Source organism: Eumetopias jubatus, unplaced genomic scaffold (assembly GCF_037043125.1).
Source record: "Eumetopias jubatus isolate StellerSeaLion01/CBP00866 unplaced genomic scaffold, mEumJub1_p1.0 scaffold_10, whole genome shotgun sequence".
NCBI lineage: Eukaryota > Metazoa > Chordata > Mammalia > Carnivora > Otariidae > Eumetopias > Eumetopias jubatus.
In genome coordinates this window covers 84,323,913-84,343,833 of record NW_028274816.1, presented here as the reverse complement: position 1 = coordinate 84,343,833, position 19,921 = coordinate 84,323,913, and the positions used below count along the sequence as shown (strand labels likewise).

The 19,921-nt window shown below is 57.2% G+C and overlaps 2 protein-coding genes across 9 annotated transcripts in view; one reads left to right on the top strand and one right to left on the bottom strand.

Moving 5' to 3' along the window:
- Positions 1-19,921, top strand: part of PGS1 (phosphatidylglycerophosphate synthase 1) — a 42,061-nt gene that overhangs the window by 18,671 nt on the left and 3,469 nt on the right. For 3 of the 8 annotated variants that reach the window (XR_015769293.1, XR_003610695.2, XR_003610697.2), the window contains exons 7-10: positions 222-743; positions 9,987-10,135; positions 14,327-14,455; positions 18,313-18,425. Coding sequence is in view for 4 of the 8 variants with exons in the window: in XM_028112359.2 (XP_027968160.1) it covers positions 222-743; positions 9,987-10,135; positions 14,327-14,446 (791 nt within the window). In the remaining 4 variants the exon portion in view is untranslated. Of the gene's footprint in view, positions 1-221; positions 744-9,986; positions 10,136-14,326; positions 15,395-18,312; positions 18,901-19,921 lie in introns of those variants that run through there. The other 5 variants (XM_028112359.2, XR_015769294.1, XM_088028109.1 and 2 more) reach the window with 5 other exon arrangements.
- DNAH17 (dynein axonemal heavy chain 17) overlaps positions 18,078-19,921 on the bottom strand; it is a 96,099-nt gene continuing 94,255 nt past the window's right edge. The window contains 2 exon segments of the mRNA XM_088028108.1: positions 18,078-18,405; positions 19,520-19,745. Of these exon segments, the coding sequence (XP_087884234.1) occupies positions 18,158-18,405; positions 19,520-19,745 (474 nt within the window). The 3' untranslated portion in view covers positions 18,078-18,157.

Here is a 19,921-nt window from a genome sequence, read left to right as displayed (position 1 = left end):
TCGTGTTTCTTGGTGCAGGCTCTTCGTGGCCTTTCCTTGGATGTTGATATCCACGGAGGAGCCTTGCTTGGAGCCTGGGGCCAGTGCTCCATCGAAGCATGTCCGTAGATGGTCAGTCAGGGCATCTGCACTTGCCTGTCTGTTGCCATGTCCCCGTGCAGGCAAGAGTCCAGAGCCTCCACTTTTTCTCCTTCACCCTTCCCTCCCGTGTGTCCCCACAGGTGACCGGGCTGCATACTGCAGGGCGGCCAACAAGAGGGTGATGGATGTGATCAACTCGGCCAGGGCCCGCCAGCAAGTGTTGCACGCCCAGACCTTCCATGGCGACTCCCTCTTGACTCAGGAGGACGCAGCAGCTGCCGGGGACCGGAGGCCAGCCCCTGATACCTGGATTTACCCATTGATCCAGATGAAGCCTTTTGAGATCCAGATTGACGAGATCGTCACGGAGACCCTGTTGACAGAGGCTGAGCGAGGAGCCAAGGTCTATCTCACCACTGGCTACTTCAACCTGACCCAGGCCTACATGGACCTGGTCTTGGGCACGCGGGCCGAGTACCAGATCTTGCTGGCCTCCCCGGAGGTGAACGGCTTCTTCGGAGCCAAGGGGGTGGCGGGGGCCATCCCGGCCGCGTACGTGCACATCGAGCGACAGTTCTTCAGTGAGGTGTGCAGCCTGGGGCAGCAGGAGCGGGTCCAGCTGCAGGAGTACTGGCGGAGGGGCTGGACGTTCCATGCCAAAGGTATGCAGTTAGCCCCGGGCCCTCCTCCTCTCTGTCCTCCTGGCAGCCGTGTGCACGTGCCACCTATTTGAGAGTTTCAGTTGTCCACATTTCTCCCTCTCGTGCTCCCAGAACTTAACACAGATGACGTGGGTGGCTGTTTCAGGAAGTGTGCATGGAACTTCTCGGGGCGGGGCGTGGAGAGGCCCCTACCGTCGCCCTCCCTGGTCAGTGGTCTCCCCTGCATCGCTGGGCCCTTTTCAGGGACAGAGGATGTGTTAGGGATGAGTTATTTGGTGTTGAACATCCTGGTTTTTCAGTCTTTCCCTCTGCACTGTGGTTCTTTTTCCTCTGTGTGAATCCTCCGCTTTTTTTTCACGGTTGAGGAGGTCGAGGCCACATCCTTTCCGTTCTGAGCCGAACGGTGCTGCCCATATGTGGGTCATGGTCTGAACTGCATGTGGATTACGACCCCCACAGGCATCGGCATCCCTGGGGCAGCCCGCACATGCCATAATCCCAGGGCTGAGGTCTGAGACGGGGATAAACGGGTTTAAAACCTTGTGCTGAGCAGAGGGATTATCCCCGCTGCCGCTCGCTATTTTGAGGGCACCTGCCTCTGGGGCGGAGTCACTCCTGATGCTCCAGGGACCACACGACTGAGCGTAGTCCTGTGGCTAAAGAAAAGTGACTGGTGCAGAGAGCCTCTGGCCATGGGTGATTTGTGTGGTTTTTCTGGCTTCTCTTTGGTGGTCAGAGGCTGTTTTGCTCCTGGGCTGGTCTTGGAGTCTTGCGGAAGGGCTGATGGAGGGGGGGGTGGTGTTCTCTTGGTCTCTGGTCTCTGCCTGGGAGTCCAGGCTGCAGACGGCCATGGCCACTTGTCTGCGTTGTTTAGATCTGAGGTCATTTTGGGATCATTGGGTGGGTGGAAGTCTTTTTTTTCCTTACATCGGTGGTTTTCACCTGGGGATGTGTCAAAAGAAATATTAAAGCCCAGACTGCCCTCCTTGGTCTCTTGAATCCGGCTCTCTGGGGACAAATCCAACACGGTATTTTTTTCAAAAAACAAAACAAAACAACTCCCCAGGAGTTTCTGAGGTCTTAAGAATCACTGATAGAGCTTCTGGCCTCTCTGGTGGTTCCCACTTCCTGCTGGGAGGCCCACTGCCTGGGCAGGTGGCATTGTTGGGTGTGGGAAGTGAACTACCTCATTGTGCTGTTGGGCTGAGCCAGGCAGGTGGTCAGATGCCTCAGGGCGGGTAGGGCTAACCAGTGAGGGGGTGTGGAAAGTATTTTAGGATTGGTTTTTTTTTTTTCCTTAACATATATTGCATTATTTGTTTCAGAGGTACAGATCTGTGATTCAACAGTCTTGCACAATTCACAGCGCTCACCATAGCACATACCCTCCCCAATGCCTATCACCCAGCCACCCCATCCCTCCCACCCCACCCCCACTCCAGCACCCCTCAGTTTGTTTCCTGAGATTAAGAATTCCTCATATCAGTGAGGTCATATGATACATGTCTTTTGGTTTTTTTCCTTATGAGAATAGTGAAGGTGCCTGGGCACGCGGTATTGAAGACTGAGCTGAAGGGTGGGGGAAGCTTTGTTCTTTGGAGGGGACATGTGTCTAGGGAGCAGTGCAGGGGACGCCTAGATAGCACTTCCTCCTCGACCGTCCTGGGGCACTTGGGGCCCCCCAGCTCAGCCTGGCCTGATGGTTCTGATAGGGCCGTGGGTTATTTCCCTGAAGCGGGCAGTACTGATAAGTGAGCAGTGACACCCCCCCCCCCCCCATTTACCGTTGAAACAGAAACACCCAACCGGCTGTTCCAGTGTGGCTTGCCTATTCCCGGACGGGCATGCTTCTGCCCCGCCCCAGGTGGGGCCATGTACTTTGGGAGCACTGGATTAGTGGGGAAGGCCAGGAATCCCAGGGCATGTGTGCCTGTGTGTGTGTGTGTGTGCGCGCGCGCGTGTGTGTGTGTATGAGAGTGTGTGTGTGTGAGAGGGAATGGGGGGTGTGGTATGGGAGCAGGGGGGCCAGGAGTCAGAGGTCAGAGGTCAGTCAGTGCTGAAGTCAGAGGCCAGGGTCCTTTCCTGTGATTGAGATCAATAGTGGGGGGGGTCCTTAAGTCGGCCCCCATTTCTGGTTCATTCCTGGATGCTCATTCTCCCCAAAGCAGCCTCGGAGAGGAGCAGGCAGCCCAGGTGGTGGCTGGGGTGGATGGTTGGATTTACTGACTGTCTACTCTCTGCAGGTGGTGTATCTGTTTATTCCTGCTGATGGCTGAGCACCCGATACCCTGATGGCCTTACCCACACTCCTGCAGGGCAGGCCTGACTTATCTCGGCTCCCAGTGCTCCCATAAGCCCTTGGTGAGGAGAGTGAGCCGGGATCCCGTGTTCGCAGCGTCCACATCCTTGTGGCTCTAACAGCACTGTGCACCACCCCTGCAGTCAGTCAGAGAGGGACTCGGTGTTGAACCTGCTGGTGGCCCCATGAGTGAAGTGATGCAGGAACACTCTGCGTGGGCCCTGCCCGTGGGAAACTAGCAGGCTTGGCAGGAGGCATCCTCCTCATGGAAGTGACCATACCGGGCAGCAAGTGCCAGGGGATAGCAGCTCAGCCCGATGGCAGGAGGTTCCGAGGACTAGGGTGTATCCTTCAGTCCTTCCCCACTCATCAAGGATGGGGGTGTATCAAGCGGTGGTTCAGATGCCTCGTTGGAAAGACCTCGTGGGAGGTAACTCCTGTGGAGGAGGCAGTGATTCTTATGTTCGGTGGGCTACTGAGTAGAGGCATGTCTCACTGGTGTGCTTTGCTGATTGATGCCTTAGCCAACTTCAGTATTTGTAATTTTAATGTTGTTTCGAAGTACTAGAGAAACCTACTATTTAAAGGCATGTACTCTAGAGACTTTTGCAACGTGGTCTGTTAAGTTTTCTTTGGGTTTTTGCAAAGGCCGCCTATTCAGAATGCTGAGGGAGGGGAGCCCCTTGTGCGTGCGATGGGCTGGAGAGGCCACCAGACTTGGATTCTTGAAGCCTAGTTTTCAGCCCAAATTTACCTTTGGCAAACGTGGAGGGACCTGGTCCAACCTCTGTGTGACACGGGGCGATGGTATTGGTTTGCCCTCAGGTGAGTACGGTGACCTGACGTGCATTCTATTGGGGTTTCTATGAAGTGTCCAAGAGGGAGGTGGCCCTGGGGGCTGTGGGGTGGGCGCTCGAACACACAGGGCCCAGAGGCTCATGGGCTGCAGGTGGGCTGCTGGTGGATGGGCTCGGAGGGGGGTTCCTGCATCTCTTGGAGAGGAGAGGTGTCCTTGTCACCTGTGATTTTGTTGCTGCCTCCCCCCCCCCCCCCCCCGTGGGTCCCTGAAGGACGCTGCTGAAGTTGGAGGTCTTAGCTGCATCTTCTTGACCTCTGGAAGGGCAGCTGGGGGGCGAGGTGGCTGGAGGTCTGCGTTAGACACGAGTCCGCCAGCAGCCCCTCAGGTTCGTGCCTGGGCAGTTTCCTGTGGCCTGTCCCTCACTCCTTTCCCCATAGGTGGGGTGCAGTGAGGCTCTGTGAGCTGGAAGCACCTGGAATGCTGCAGGACGGTCACCTGAGTTGGTGCTGGGTGTCTGCATTTTTTTTTTTTTCCATCTGTGCTTTCGTTTGTTTTGCATTTGGTGCCCAGCACAGCACTTCACAGCTCGTGTAGTTACGGTTAGCCTTTTAAGTGAAGATGTATACTTATTTTATGTATTTATTTTTAAAAGACTTAGTTTCTTTCTTTCTTTCTTTCTTTTTTTTTTTTCTTTTTAAGATTTTACTTATTTATTTGACAGAGAGACACAGCCAGAGAGGGAACACAAGCAGGGGGAGCGGGAGAGGGAGAAGCAGGGCTCCCGCTGAGCAGGGAGCCCGATGCGGGGCTTGATCCCAGGACTCTGGGATCATAACCTGAGCTGAAGGCAGACGCTTAAATGACTGAGCCACCCAGGTGCCCCTAAAAGACTTAATTTCTTTAGAGCGGTTTGGGGTCAGAGCAAAATTGAGGGGAAGGTATAGAGATTTCTCACACACTGCGCCCTACTCACGCCCAGGCTCCCCACTGTCCGCATCCAGCAGCTGAGAGTACGCTCGTAAGTGATGAACTGACATTGACACACTGTCATCCCCCAGAGTCCACGCTTTATATCTAGGGTCATCCTGGTGGTGTGGATTCATGGGCTCACGCGGGTGAGGACATGTATCTGTCATCACAGTGCCACACAGGCTTTCGTTGCCCTGAACATCCTCTGTGCTTCCTGTCCGTCCCTGACGCTGACAGTCCCATATTGTCACTTTTCCCAGAATGTCATACAGTTGGACTCCACACTGTAGCCGTTTCAGACTGGCTCTTACACTAGTAATGGGCGTTTAAGGTTCTTTTTTTTTTTCTTTTTTTAAAGATTTTATTTATTTGAGAGAGAGAGAGAGTGAGGGGAGGAGCAGAGGGGGAGAGGGAGGGACAAGCAGATTCAGGCAGATTCCCCGATGCAGGCTCGATCCCGTGACCCCAGGATCATTACTTGATCCGAAAGCAAGAGTCAGCGGCTTAGCTGAGCCACCCAGGCGCCCGCATTTAAGGTACTTAAACCTTACGGCTTTTCATGGCTGGATAGCGCTTTCCTTTTAGTGCTGAATAGCATTCCCTTGTCTGGATGGACCACAGTTTATTCATCCATCCACCTATTGAAGGACATCTTGGTGGCTACAGGGATTCACCTTTTAAACCTGGTCCTGGTGGACAGTGGGGTCTGGGGCCAGGTGCACAATGGCTGTCAGCGGTTGTAAGCACTGTTATCTGTCACGTGCCAACGAACTGACCTCTCTAGGTCTTGGGGAGGCAGCAGTCCCAGAGGAGCCTGAGTGGGGATGACAGATGTGTCTCTTGGGCCTGGTTCTCATGTCTCCTGCTCCCTGGAGAGGAGTGGGCCTGAGCTGTGCCCGGTGCCGTCGCGGGACTTCTGGCTGGGGAGGCACACAGCCCCTTGGGGCAGGGGCCACATCCATGCTGGGGGACGTCTCGGGAGGATCAGAAAATGAGCTTTGAGGTGTTGACTTGGATTTCATCTGGTACAGTACCCTAGCACTAATAGCCCAATGTGTGTGGCCAGGGCGGGGCAGGCCATTGGATTAAGAGATTTCTGGCTCCTACTGACAGAGGAATCTGTTAATGATTGTGAGAATTGTCACTATTTTTACTGCTTTCCCGACAGGCGGCTTGGCATAGTGCCCAAAGGTGAGCTTGCAGTGCGAGCCGGGGCAGCTCCATCCTGCGTGTCCCGGGCACACGTGCCTCCCCCGGGCGCCAGCAGGTGTGCGCTGGGGCGGGGCCGCACCTGCACCAACTGCTCTGCTGGGGAGGGGGCAGGCCCGGCCTCTGGAAGTGGCCCGGAGCGTAACAGGCAAGTGCTTAGCCCTCTGAGGTTGGGACTATGGTGTCTCCTGTCCCCTTGTATTTTTATAGGGGTCTGAGAATCCTCTGAAATTTGTCGCGGAATATTGTGGCAGAGGTGAAGGAGGGGGCATAAGTTGACATTTTTCTTGGAGAGAGCCTCAGGGAAGTTCTCTCACCAGAAATAGTTGTGAGCTCCTGCTTTAGAACTCAAGAGTTTTTTGTATTTAATTTCATCATCGTGTGTTGGAAGGTCACCATTAGCCTCATTTATTTTGTTCAAACAAGTATTTATGTAGTGTCTGCCGTGTGCCAGGCAGCATTCAGGGCATTGGGTACCAGTCACTGGGGACCAGACAAAGCCCCTGCCCTCCCCAGGCATCTGTCATTTAACAGGAAGCAGATACAAACAGATGAATCTATTCTAATATAAGGTCAGGTAGGGAAATGGGTTATGTAGAAGACCAGAGCGGGAGGAGGAATCTGGGCCGATGGGGGTCTGTTAGATTGGGGGGGGGTGGTTGGGAAGGCCTCTCTGTGGAGGGGACACTCGCTGAGCACAGACCCTGCCTGGAGGGTCCAGGTGGAGGGCCCGGGAGTGTGAGGCCCCGAGACCATGCTAGGCATGGGGAGCAGTGAAGGGGCAGGTCGGGAGGGAGGGAGGGAGGCCGGAAGGCGGCCGGGCCATGGGAAAAGCTCAGAGGACTGGTGAGGGAGCTCTGTGGGAGCCCTTGGGCCACCTGGTTTACCCTGCATCGAGGTGCTGGGACCGTGTGGAGGAGGGACCATAGGCGTGGGCAGAGCACAAGAAGTAGCCGGGGCAGGCAGTGAGGGCTCTCGTTGTGGAGCTGGGAGCCTGCAGAAGTCTTGGGACTCAGTTCATCTGTGTATCCCCAGCGCGCTCCCTCTGGGGCTGAGGACTGCCCACGGCCAGTCCCCTCCCAGCTGTTGCTCCTGCTGCGGAGTCTCCCAGTCTGGCGGGTCCTAGATTGGTAGAGGTGTTGGGCACAAAGGTCAGGCCCTGGACTTGATAACAGGCTTATGGCCCTGCTGGGAAGTTCGAGAGCCCCCGCCCTGCCCCTCACCCTCCCAGGGTGCTCAGGCTCCCAGCGAGGGATGCACCCTCTTGAGTCCCTCCCTGAATGAAAGTTCTGGGCTGTCCTCCCGGCCTAGCCCAGCAGCAGAAACATCCCACCTTTGGGGGGCTTGCACCCTGAAGGGCTGGCTGTTCATGGGGCGGTGTGTCGAGCTCCTGGGGCACAGCACCACGTGGCCTCAACATCAGTGGTCTTTATGTCCTTTTGGATGGAGAAAGATCACAGTCCACATTCTACAGGGGAAGTGGTGGGGCAGTTGCGGGCCTTACCGAGGCGGCCAGTAGGTTCAGAATGTGTGCTGCCCACACCCGCACATGCTCTCCCGAGGCCAGCCTGGGCCAGAGATGAAAGCCGGAAGAAGACAGGTGTCTGCCGTGCCTCCCCAGTGGGGTGATCGTGGCAGGTGGGTGCTGGGAAGCTCTTGTCTCACTAAATGTAAAGCCCAGATACACCTGTGTAGCACGTGGACGTGTATCAGTGAGAGAGAGCTTTCCTTTGGGGCTGGGGTGCAGTGGTGCGGACAAAGACCGGTGTGGGCTGGGCCTGGGCCGCCTGCCTCTCATGGCTGGCCCCTAGGTTGCCTTGTGAGGAAGAGATCTACATTTAGGCAGATTTCAGAAATAAAAAATACGCCTAAGACCAGGTCCTTTCAGTCTTGCCCAACAGGCCCTGTGGTCCAGGAGCCTTGGATGGACACACCGAGGGTGGCATGATTCACATCAGCTTTAGCCCACATCAGCCATGTGGGTATCGGGCCTCCCTGCTGTGTGCGCACTCTGTCCCTGTGTAAGTGGACTGTGGAGAGCTGGCTGCGCGAGGAGCACTGAGCGTCTCCGGTGCTTTTGAGTCTTACAGATTGTGACATCACAAGAGTTGGAATAGCAGTGGCCGGTGGAAAGCTCTGAGGCTGGGGGAGGTCTGCCCCTGGCCCTGGCCCCAAGCCTCAGGCTCTGTGCAGAGGCAGGGTGGGAGAGGCTGAGCCTAGCAAAGGAGGAGAGCCAGCACTGCAGTGGTCAAGGCTCAGCCATTCTGCCCAGACCTCCCCGGGCATGTGGAACAGTGCCCGGGGCCAGCCGGCACACCCCCGTGGTCTCTTGATAGGAGATAAGGTGAGCCCCACGGTTGCCTACACGGCAGTGGCCCCGTGGGGTGGTACAGTTGACTGAACGACATGCACAGGCAGGCAGGCGGCTTTGATGTGGCCTCGTGTGGGGGGTGAGGGTCGAGCACATTACAGGAACAGACAGCAGAGCATCGTCATCTCTTACCCAAGGTATTCTTGGAAATGCTCTTGCTCTGAGTGAGAATTAGGAAATGGCCTTCTATTTTAGGCTCCTTGGTGTGTATTACATGCTGTTGATTTGCTCATGATGGTCATGTGCGCCTGTGGGCCCTTTGAAGGGGTCATGTTGGCAGAGGGGAAACCAGCGGTGGTGGGAGGGCATTAGGAGGCTGGCTCTGATCAGGGGAGCCTTGCACGGAGCCGGGGCCAACTCCGGCACTGGACAATAGGCTGGGTTTTCTGGGCTGAGCGTTTTTGGTGCTAGTGAGGGTGTAGTGTGGTGGAAAAGACAGAGGCCAGACCCAAGTCTGGGCTCCCCTGGGAGAAAGGAAGTCTGGGGCAGCAGATGTCCTGGGAAGGTCAGGTTTTGGGAATAGTCTGTTTAGGAGAAGTAGTTGTGATGGGCACTGGACCGTGCAAGCAGGCCTTGGGACTTGCAGGGAGGGGACAGAGTGTGGGGGACCAGGTGCACAGCAGACCCACCTGCCTGTTGTCTGTTTCAAGGGACGGGTTAGGATTCTGAGACAATCCGCAGCCTTCACGGTGCACATGTCAGCATGCTGGGGGACGAGGCAGGACTCCGTCCCCCTACCCCATGGCTGGTCATACCATGCCCTGCTTTTTGTCTGGCTGTGCTGTCAGCCGGCTCATTTCCTAGCAGAAAAGGGGAAGTGGTGTTCTCTGGGGTGGGATAGAAACTTATAGGACCTCTTAGGTTCTCTTCTCCACTGGCCTCTAGTGGACTTCACGTGTCTGGCTTGGATGTCCCTGAGTTCCTAGCAGGGACTCAGGTCTGGTGTCCTTTTGTGTGTAGTGTGTCAGCAGCCCGAAACGGAGAATCGCGTGTCCCTGGGTGGGAAGGGATGCAGAATGGAGTAACCTGTACTTACCAAGAGCCTTTGTATCCCCCACCCCCGTGGAACAGCCCCATGCCCACGGACTTGGGTAGGAGGATTGCTCTTCCCTGGGCCGCCTTCTTAGCACAGTGGGGGTGTCTTTCCTGAGACACAGGTATGGACTTTGTCCCCTCGGTGCTTGTGGCAGGACCATGGAGCCTCTGGCCAGGGTGGGCTCCCCGTTCCGATGGCCGGGATGTGGCCGAGGCAGTTCAGAGAGCGGGTATCAGAGGCCCTGAGATCTCTGGGAGGCGCTGTGGTTAGCATGGGGTGGTGAGAGCAGAACCTGAGCACAGGCCTCCCAGGGCTTCCTGAAGGACCCACCTCTCGCTGTGCTTGGGCAAGAGAGGAGGCAGCGTCCTCCCGGGAACGCGGGCTGCCCCAGGTCCCTGCCCTCCATGCAGCACTGGGCGCCCCAGGTCCCTGCCCTCCGTGCAGCACCTGACCACTTGTTCCCAGCAGGGCTGCTTTTCTCTTAGGTTGAACGAAGCGTGGAGAGGCTCTCGGCTGATGCTGTGCTCATTTCCTGTCTGCACGTTTCCTTTTCCCTGCAGGCCTCTGGCTGTACCTGGCAGGGAGCAGCCTGCCCTGTCTCACGTTGATTGGCTCTCCTAATTTTGGGTACAGGTCGGTTCACCGGGACCTGGAGGCCCAGATCGCCATAGTGACGGAGAGCCGGGCCCTGCAGCAGCAGCTTCACCAGGTTGGTTGGGACGATGGGATTTCCTGGGCAGAGTGGGGGATAGCTGGGTGCTCAGCCTCGCCCGAGTCACCGTGTCCCCTGAACACAGTCCCTGCTGTCATCTCGAGTGTGAGAAAGAACCCGAGTCCTCACAAGCTTGCTGGTGGTCAGAAGGCCTGTCCCGAGAGAAGCCCGCCACAGGGCCGCCCTTAGAAGCCACGCGCCCTCCTTCCCTGCTTCCGCTGAGCTGCTCCTGCCCCGTGGCCCCGAGAGCTCCCTCTGGTGCGGGCAAGAGCGCTGTTCGCTCACCCGGACACTCCAGCCTCTAGCAAGAATGCAGATCAGCCGTAGTGGGTGTGTGGGGGAGGAGCCAGGCTCACTCAGGCCCCGGGACCGCCAGCAGGACCTCCACAGGCCGGCCAGGAAGGCAGAACGGGCACTCAGGGTGTCAGCCGTCTCTGTCAGTAGAGACAGAAGAGGCAGACCTCAGACCTCAGGAAGCAGCCCGAGCGCCCGTCCAAGAGGGGCTTCGTGGAGAAGGGAGTAATTTCAAGGGCATGGGCAGCCCCGTCCTCCGTCTCTGAGCCGTAGAGTCTGTGTGCACCTGTCACCTGGATTCTGTCTCCCTCCACATTGTCTCCCTGTGGGGCGCTCTGGCTGGGGAATGGGCGCACTGGGGACAGTGCAGAGGGCCTGCGGGTGTGCCCGCCAGCAGCAGGTTCCCTTGGGCGGTATTTGTGGAGTCTGGAGGTGGGCGATGTGCGGGCGGGCAGAAACCCTTGGCTGCCTTGGCCCCTTACCCCTGGCCAGGGGACGGTGATCAGCAAAGCAGGTCCCTTTTTCCTTGGGGAGTTCCAGCGTCTTGGAGTTTCTTGTCCTCATGCTCACAGTTGTAATAGGGCTTCTGTCCTTCTGTCTTTCTGTCCATGAGGGGGAGAAGCAAGTGTTCTCCTGAGCGTGGGAGCTGGGGGCTCAGGAAACCTAACCCACTCTGGCTGGCTCAGCCTGTGGGGTGCATTGGCCATCGGGCGCAAGTGGCCAGTCCAGGACCCACCTGCTCCCCTTGGAAGATACAGGTCGGGCCCGTGTTCTCAGCCACTTGGAAGTGAGGAGAGCAGCCCTTTCTCGAGCTGGGGTTGGAGACCCTGAGCCCCGTACCGCTGGTTGGCTAACGGCCCAGAGAAGCAGGGGGAGAACCCCATTTCCTCACTGGGGCAGGGATGCAGGGTGGTTCCCAAAGGGTCAGCAGCTATGTCGGCCCTCCTTCTGTGGTAGAATATTTTATTTTCTGTCTAGAGAAAAACAAAGTTGCTGAGAATTTGTTAGTGCTTTTGTGGGACTGCGTGTGTGGTGGCCTGTGGGAGAGCGCGAGCCCCGTGCCGTGCATGTGAGAGTGGGGCGGTGCCGTGCACTCTTGTCTGTGACCTTTACAGCAAAGCCTTTCCATGGAGGGGGCCAGCTTCCCTCCTGAGTCACAGGAACACAGATAACGCTGCTGTGGGCCAGACCTCAGAAGCCTCGGCTGTTGACTTTGTGAAACTTGTATTCTCCAGTGTTTGGGAATGACTGTTGCGAAACTGTGGGAGCCTTTGTTGCTGGACAAGGACACGGTAACTGCCTTGTCCCTGGGACCTGCCTTCTACCGTCTGGGAATCCTGTCGGCGGCCCAGTGGGGCTGTGGTGCCGGGAAGGCCTTCACGACGAGGGGCCAGAGGAAGTGGCAGCGGTTGTGCTCTGGGTGGCCAGTGTGGAATCTGAGCCGCTCAGCAGGTTTCTTGCTAACGTGAGGCTTCCAGAAAATGAGGAAGCCTCACAGCTGAGGCTCCAGTTGGAGTCACGGATGCGAGAGGGGTAGGGCCGCACCCCAGTGGGGTCTGCTGGACTTCTGGACCAGTTGCACAGACGCCTCGGTCGGTGAGCCCCTGCCCTGGGGCAGTAGAGTTGTGGGTGTGAACCGGGCCTCAGGCCAGGACCAGTTCCCCACAGATCTGGGTTGATTTGTGGGGGCAAGTCCCCCAGGCCTGTGCCCCAGGGTCCTGGTACTGGCCCCTCTCCCCGACCTCCTGAGTGAGGGGATTGAACCCACATCCTGGATCTGGAGAGAAGCTGGGCCGGTTGTGGTCAGGAGCTGTTTTCCCAAATGACATATTTGGGATATTTTCCTTTTCTTCCCAAACCTGAATCCCAGGGGCTTTAGATCGTGGGAGGGTGGCAGTTCAGTTCACGCCCCTGCAGCTCTTCCTTTCTTCCGAGGCACACTGATTTCTGTGCTTTTGAAATGCAGAAACACGTTTCTAGATAATTCCACCTATATACTTAGATGCAGGGACTGCAGCCCCCCACTCTTGCCAGGTGGCCCTACAGTGCCTGGTCCTGGGACTGCCTGGCCACACAACCTCCCCACGGCCCAGAAAGTCCCTAGAACCCCGGCCACCCGTGTCCCTGCTCCCTGTCTTCTCGGGAAGATACAGGGAAGGGCCCTATTTGTATCGCACTGGGAATGGAGAGATATTTTTATCAGAATCCGAAACCCCTCCCCTCACTTAGTACGCACTATAAAAACTGAAAGCTTCCTGGTTTTGTTCAGAGAACACGGTTTACCACTTGTGACCTGAGAAAGACTCCCTCGAACAGCATTCTAACTTTGATCAGCTGACTTCCTTCTCCAGCCCTGTTGTGGGGTCTGTGAGGAACCTTAAGTGTTTCTGGTAATTTAATTGAAATCTTGGCTGCGTATTTGTTTGAAAGCATAAGGCTGGAGCTGGGTCTGTGGAGACTTCTGCAGGCTCGCCCTCCAGGCCCCCAGGCGCCGCCTCCGTCAGGCACGTCCAGCCAGGGACCGGGGCCCTCGCCGCTGGCAGCCAAGAGCCTGCTCAGCTTGGAAGTGCCGCATGGACCCTGGCTCCAAGAGAGTGGAGAGGGCATGAGCCTGAAAACCATGCAGAGAGAGTCGGGCTCCTGGGTCTGCCTGGACGGGAAAGCTGTGGACACTTCCCGCCGTGTCCTCTGACCCCGTTCTTGCTGGGTCATCCCTGCCCCCAGGGAAGAGCCCGTTCAGCTCCCCGGCTGGGTCCAGCAGCGTCATCGCAGTGCTCCTTCTGGTGCTCCTGGGCTCACAGCGGGCCCTGCTTTCAAGGCCGTTCTGTCGGGTCCTCATGATGGTGCGGGCTAGTCGGTATTTTCCAGACCAACGGATGCAAGATCCAGAGGGATCGCCCTCTCAGCCCCAAGTGGTGGGACCCAGTAGGATCACTTCCTGGCCACTTCGTCAAATACCTTACTAATGGAAACATGGGACTTGGAGGGTGTATTGTTTAAGAAAGTGTTTTCTCTCAAAGATTCTGAGCACAATTTAAGAGAAGGCGTATACAAGTGTTTTCAAACCCATTTTTAAATATAAAATAAACATGCATTGTAAAAATTTAGAAAAATTGGAAGACATCTGCCTCTGCTTTCAGCAATGTCCCTGAAGTCACTCCAAGGATGCCCTCTCGTTCTCGGTGTGTGGAAGGGCGTGACCAGTCTTTTTAATGAAATTAGGATTATATTCTCTGTGTCGTCTTTTAGAACGCGATCAGCGTGTGGTGCATGCTGGTTCGTCACACGGGTTTATTATCTTTAATTAGTTGTGGTGGACATTTAGGTGGTTTCCAGTTTTTCCCTATCATAAATGTCGCTGTAACAGATGGCAGCACACAGAGATCTGGAGTGCGTGGCTTTCTTCTTGGGATATATTCTTGCAAGGGGCGTTTCTTAAGGCTTTGATACCTGTTGCCAAGTTGCTCTCTGGAAGATGCTGTGACCCTGTATCCGGCAGCAGAGCACACGGCCTCTGTCGGCTTGGGGTCACCGCAAGACAACAGCTTTTTGCCAACTTGAGAAAAGAGAAACCCTCCCATTTCAAGAACGTGTCTTTAAGTTGCACAGCCTTATTTAGTGAGGGTGATTGTGTGCTTTACTTCCGCCAGCTCTACTTCACTCCATGTCATCTGCTCCACACACATGTTGGTCTTAAAAGGGTAGGGATGCACGGGCTTCTTAGCTTGCTCGCTAGGGCGGGTTTGACAGGGAGGCTCGCAGGCCGCCTCCCCTGCCTGGCACCCCAGCACCCCAGCGCCCCAGCGCCCCAGCCGGCTGGGGCGTCGGGGCCAACGGGCCATGTCACGCAGTGCTGTGGAGGACCCTAATTGCCTGTTTGTTCCTCTCCCTCAGGAGCAGGAGCAGCTCTACTTGCGCTCAGGTGTGGTGTCGTCTGCCACCTTTGAGCAGCCGAGTCGGCAGGTGAAGCTGTGGGTGAAGATGGTGACTCCGCTGATTAAGAACTTCTTCTGAGGATGACAGGTGCTGCCTTGCGAGGCCACGTGTGGGGCCGGGGCTTCTGTCTCCGGGGGGTGGTGGTTCCCAGGACCTCTGTCCCGCGGGTCACCATGGTTGTCACCAAAGTTTTCCAGGCCCGAAGCTAGATTGGGTGGCCCTGTCACCTCACGCCAGCACTGCGGACCAGGCTGGCATCACTAAGCGGGCAGCCAGGGCGGTGGGAGCAGGGGGAACGCTCGGTGGCAGGACATGCTCTGCCCACCTGGGAGGGGCCTGCCACTGGGGATGGAGGCTTCCGCTGAGCGCCCGGAGCCACCGGCTGGGGCCCGTGGTGGGACGCGAGCAAGGCGGACCCAGGCTGCTGCTTGACTGTGCGGCTGCCGGTAGAGGTGGGGCCTCTCCCGAGGGACCCTGCCCACCCCCCGGATGGCCCCAGAGGGGACCCGTCTCTCGGCTCTGGGTGGGGGTGTTGGGCAGCCAGCCCAGGTGCGGGGAAGGGGTGAACACGGTTCCACGGCAGGGGCTCCCTTGGGTGCTGGTGCCGGGCTTCTCTCATTAAAACAAAATCATATTTAATTTCATCATTTAGTTTTTCCTCCATATTTTCATTACTTATTTTATTATTTTATTCAAATAATATACAAATTTAGAAATAAATGCTAGAGATCTGACACCGAGTAGCTGGTTCCTGCCTCTCTTGCCTCCCGAGCAGCCACTTTTGACTCTCTCTCCTGTTTCTTCTGACGTTTGCATGCTGGTCTGTATTTCCAGATAATATGTGTATATTGCCACCCCCCCAAATACAAAGTCTCATAAAAAACCCCACCCCAAACCTTGTACCAGTATTACACCTGACTGAAACATGAGCAAGAATACCTTAGTGTCATCAAATACCCTGAATGTGTTCACAGTTTCAGTTTGCCTTATATTTTTTATTTTATTAAAATTTTTCTGTGTGTTTGACTTGAGGTTGCGGGTAAGGTCCGGTATGATATGGTGATATGTCACCTAAGTCTCTTTTCATCTGTGGGTTTCCCTCATTTTTTTTTTCTTTGCAAATTTTTTGTTGAAGAATGAACCTCATTTTTATTGCATCTGCCTAAAACATGGTTTGTGTCACCTCACAGCAGGGTATCTTCAAAACACGTAGCATGTAGATTTGTCACAGGCCAGGGTGCCCCCCTCTCCCCCTCACTGCCCTATGTCTCCAGGAGCAGATTTCAAAACCTTGCTGCCCAATCTCTACATCTCCAGGTGCTTGAACCTTGCACAAAGACCTTCCTAAGAGAAGGCCTTCGGGCCCCAGGGTATGGCTGCTCATCCTTTGTCAGGGCGGGTTGCTTTCCACCCTGCACGTTGCCCCAGAAGCCGCTTCATGTGGCTCCCTCCCGAGGACTGGCTGCTGCCGATGGTCCCCTTCGTGGGCTCTGGAAGGCGTGATTGGCCTCGTCCACACAGCCTGGCTGTGTGTGTGGCGCTCTCCAGTGCTGGGAGCCTCGACGAAGGCTGAGAGCATGCACAGCTCCTCCCCGCCAGGGCCGGCAGATCTGCAGGGTTTAGTGGGTGGGAAGCGGGTGGAGTGGTGGCCGTGGCTACACTGCTCCGGGGCCGCAGCACGTCCATTAACACTGTTTGCCTTCAAACTAGTTACTAAATTGTCCTGTGGGACAATTAGACTAGAGAAGCCAAAAGAATGTGCCAGGGCACTGGGTTTGTTTGGAGAGAGGCTTTCGGTAAACAGCATTCACATTCCTGCAGATTCTGTGGGACCAGAGTCAACATTGTGCCACAGCCCGGCTTGAGCAATCAGGGCCTGTGTCCTCCATGCTCAGCTGCTCCCTTTGTCTCTGCTAACCACCTCAAGCCGGCCCCGGCCCTCCCGCCGGGTGCTCCCTCCGGCCCCCCAGGAGGCAGGGCCTCCAGGTCCCACAGCACCTGCGGAGGCACCATCCCTGGGTCCCTGTCACTGGATGGCGACCCAAAGGTGAATCATCTCTTGGAAAGTTGGGAGGTCATTTTGTCAGCTAACCACAGTACGTGTGGAAGAAATTGCTGTTTTATTTCAGGCTCTACAGGCAAAATTGCAAAACCTTCCCATTTTGTGGTTATTACCAGGGATTAAAACTGAGTTGCCTGGTGGCTGCTGGTAGTTGTCTAGTCCCAGGAGTGGCGGCCGCTCCGCTGGCTCTCCGGCTGGGACACGAAGGGCAGCAGCGACCCCTCCTGGCCGGCAGAGGGGCTGCCCAGCAAGCGCTGTGGGAGCTCCGCCTTCCTGCAGGGCAGCCCCAAAGGGCTTGGACTCTCAGCCACCACCCCCGAGTATTGGAGGGGCGTTTTTCCTTCTCTTTTTTTGAGTCCCACCAGGCCCCAGGACTGTTGAGATTGTTACCTTAGGTGGAGTCTCCTCTCTTGCGGTTCCAGTGAGACTACTTGGAAAAAAGTTCTCACAGAACTTCAGGATCAGATTGAACTTAGCCCGAGGCCAGATGCTCCTGGAGGGCCTCCTGTGCTCTGTATGTGAGCCCGAGAACATCAGGGGTGTCAGGCTTCCACGGGGGTTTGCGGGCTCTGCTAGCTGCCTTCCCTGTGCTCCCCAGCGTTCTGGCTCCTCCCTCCCTCCCCTTGTGTGCGCTGCCGGCCCGGCCAGCCCTGAATGGCAGCCCACTCACTTGGCTGGAATGGCCGTGGAAAGACAGGGCCTGAGGCGTCAGCCAGGTCATCCCAGGGTAGCCCTGGGACCAGCACGTGCTGGCCCCCGGGTGCAGCGGGCTGTGTGTGCTTGGGGTGCTTTTCCTCATCAGACTGGTGGTTTTCCTTAGTCCTGTCTCCCTGGACAGGTTCCGGGACCCAGAACACAGAGACGCAGAGGGGCGGGGGTGTCGGCCTTCCCGTGCTCGCTGCAGCGCGTGTCCCCTGGGGAAGTCAGGATCCCCGGCTGCTGGGCACTGGCCCTCTGGTGCTGGCACTGCCCATGCCCCAGCTCGCCCGGCCGCAGTCGGGGTGTGGCGGGGGACACCCCGGGATGTGGGGACCGCAGGGGCGGGAGGAAAGGAAGGTGCTGTGCCTCCTGAAAAGGGACCCACGGCCTCCTGGAGTTACTGTGGACATGACAAGCCTGTGACCTCCAAGGACACACGTTAAGGTGGTCCCAGGAACCAAGTTCGTAATGTTCTCTGTGCACGCTCAGAAAGTGGGCTGTTGAAAGTACAAAGTTGCCCCTGGACTGGCGTGTCTCAGCTCCTGGGACCTGGGAGGGAGGAGGCTTTGTCTGAATCAAGAAAGGTTCTCTGTCCTTGGGAGAAGGGAACAACGCCTCAGGGGACTGTGTGGAGGTGGCAGTTCCTGCTGGTATGGGTGCCCTGGCCCCTCACTGGTGGGTTGCTTGCGTGGTGCATCAGGCCAGAGGCCATGGCTGCTGTGCCCACACCTCCGAGCTGCTTGTGGGCCGGCAGGGTTTGGGGGCTGGGCTCCTGGGGGGCTCACCTCAGCAGCAGGAACAGGGGAGTCCCCCAGATCCAGTGAGTCAGACAAGCGCAACTTAGTGACTTCTGTTTTAATCTGGCCCGCACCCCCTCTTGAGCGCCGCCCCCACCCTCTGGCCCATCCACCTTGATGTCCTTCTAAAGTGTCTGGGTTACTTAGAACAAAAGGCAACTGTCAGTTCCTATAAAAATAAGTAACAGTTGCAGGGCTGAGTTTCTGATTGTCAACCTGGCACCAGCTGCGCTAGACCTGTAAGAGCAGGGCCGCGCCTGCCAGGATCCACTTGGCTGCCTTCTCTTTGGTCTTGAGGTTAAAGGTCCAGACGTAGGTGGGGCCGCGGATGCGTGTTTTGTACACAGGACACTCATAGATGTTCTTGGTGTCCATGCGGTCCACAGGAATGGCCTTGATGAAGATGACGGGCATGGCTGGCGTCAGTTCCTTCAGCCTGGCTTCAGCGATGACTCCAGTCTGGGTGTCCCAGCGAGCGCCTGCAGGACAGCACGGCGAGGTCAGGGTGGCCCCGTGGGGCTGTGCCTGGGTGCTGTGTGGTGTGCCGGCAGCGAGCCGGGCTGGGGGGGGCGGGTGCCAGGGGGTAGACTGGCGCAGGCTCGGCTGAAGGTGGGGCTCTGAGCAGAGGACCGGGCAGGAGTGCTGGGCATGCCGGGACCCCCAGGACCCCGCCAGGCGCCCCAGAGGGATAGCTCTGCCTCAAGCTCTCGGGGCCACCTGTTTACATGGGTGGTGTTTTCAGAACTGCCGTCAGCCTTCTCAGCCTCAGTGGCGGGAAGTGGGGGCTGCAGCTGGAAGTCCCAGGAGGTCACATGTGCATTGTCCAGCCTGCGTGTGCATGCGCAGGGCACGCAATCATACGTGCACACGCACACGGAACTTTGATTTGCCTTTAACCAGACTGCTATCGTTTTTACTCACCCTGTTAATGGTGTTTGTGTTCCTGTCATTCCAAAATAAACATGGAGAGCGGCCTCTGTCGTGCTTGTCTCTGACGTGGGGATTGGGGAGCCCTGAGCCTTTGCGGGCTAAACCCTGACACCCCCACGGGTAAGGGGGTGGCGTCAGTTGCTGAGTGGGACAGTTTGTGGTGGAAAAAGCTGCCTCTCAGCTCGACAGGTCTAAGGGACCAGGCTGCCTGGTGGCCCTGAGGCCTCCGCCGGCACAGGACAAGGGAGGTAGGGGCGGCTGGCGCCCTCCCTGCTGCTGCTTGGCCCGGCCACGGGGAGGTGGGACTGAGGTGGGGACGCTGGCGCCCCCAGCCGTCCGTCTGCCCTGGGCTCCCTGCCCCCAGGCCCTCTGAGAGGGCCATGTTCCTCCTCACTGCCCTAAAACAGGTGCTCACACCTAAGGACGTGCCTGCCGTTTCCGGCCAAGCAGAGCCAGGCTGGCTGCCCTGTGCGGCAGGTTGGGTCTCCGGACCGTCGTCTGAGCGCGTTCTCAGACTCGCGCCACCGTCTCCACCAGAGTCCAGCTTCCAGCTGACATGCCCCTTCCGCGCACCTCTCCCACCTGCCCCCTCCCAGCTGGTCTCTGCCCTCCAGCCCAGCGGGACTGGCTCTGGAAGCTTCCTCAGACCGGAACCCTCAGTACCTTCCATGAAGAGCCCATACACATAGGAGCCCTCTCGGGGTGGTGCCGTCATGTCCTCCCGGTTCTTCTTGGTTACTTCCACAGACAGACACATCTTGTCCAGCGGCCACTCATTCTTCCTGGCCATGGACTGCATGATGGCCGTGAGGAAGGACTGGGGGTTGAAGAAGCCCGCCAGCCACACGGTGGTGGGCAGGGTGAAGTCTGTCGTCCAGGCCTCGAGCTCCTGGCGGAAACGTGCTTCAGCAGAGCCCGGTGCCCGCTGGCTCCAGTTTAAATGAGGGGACGGGAGGAGGAGGGTCTGGAGAGGGGCTTCACATCTGAGGACAATTTGGGGTCCCAAAGGAGGCTTTGACAAGGCAGTTCCCTGGATGGTGCCCCTGGGGCTTTGGGCTCTGGTGC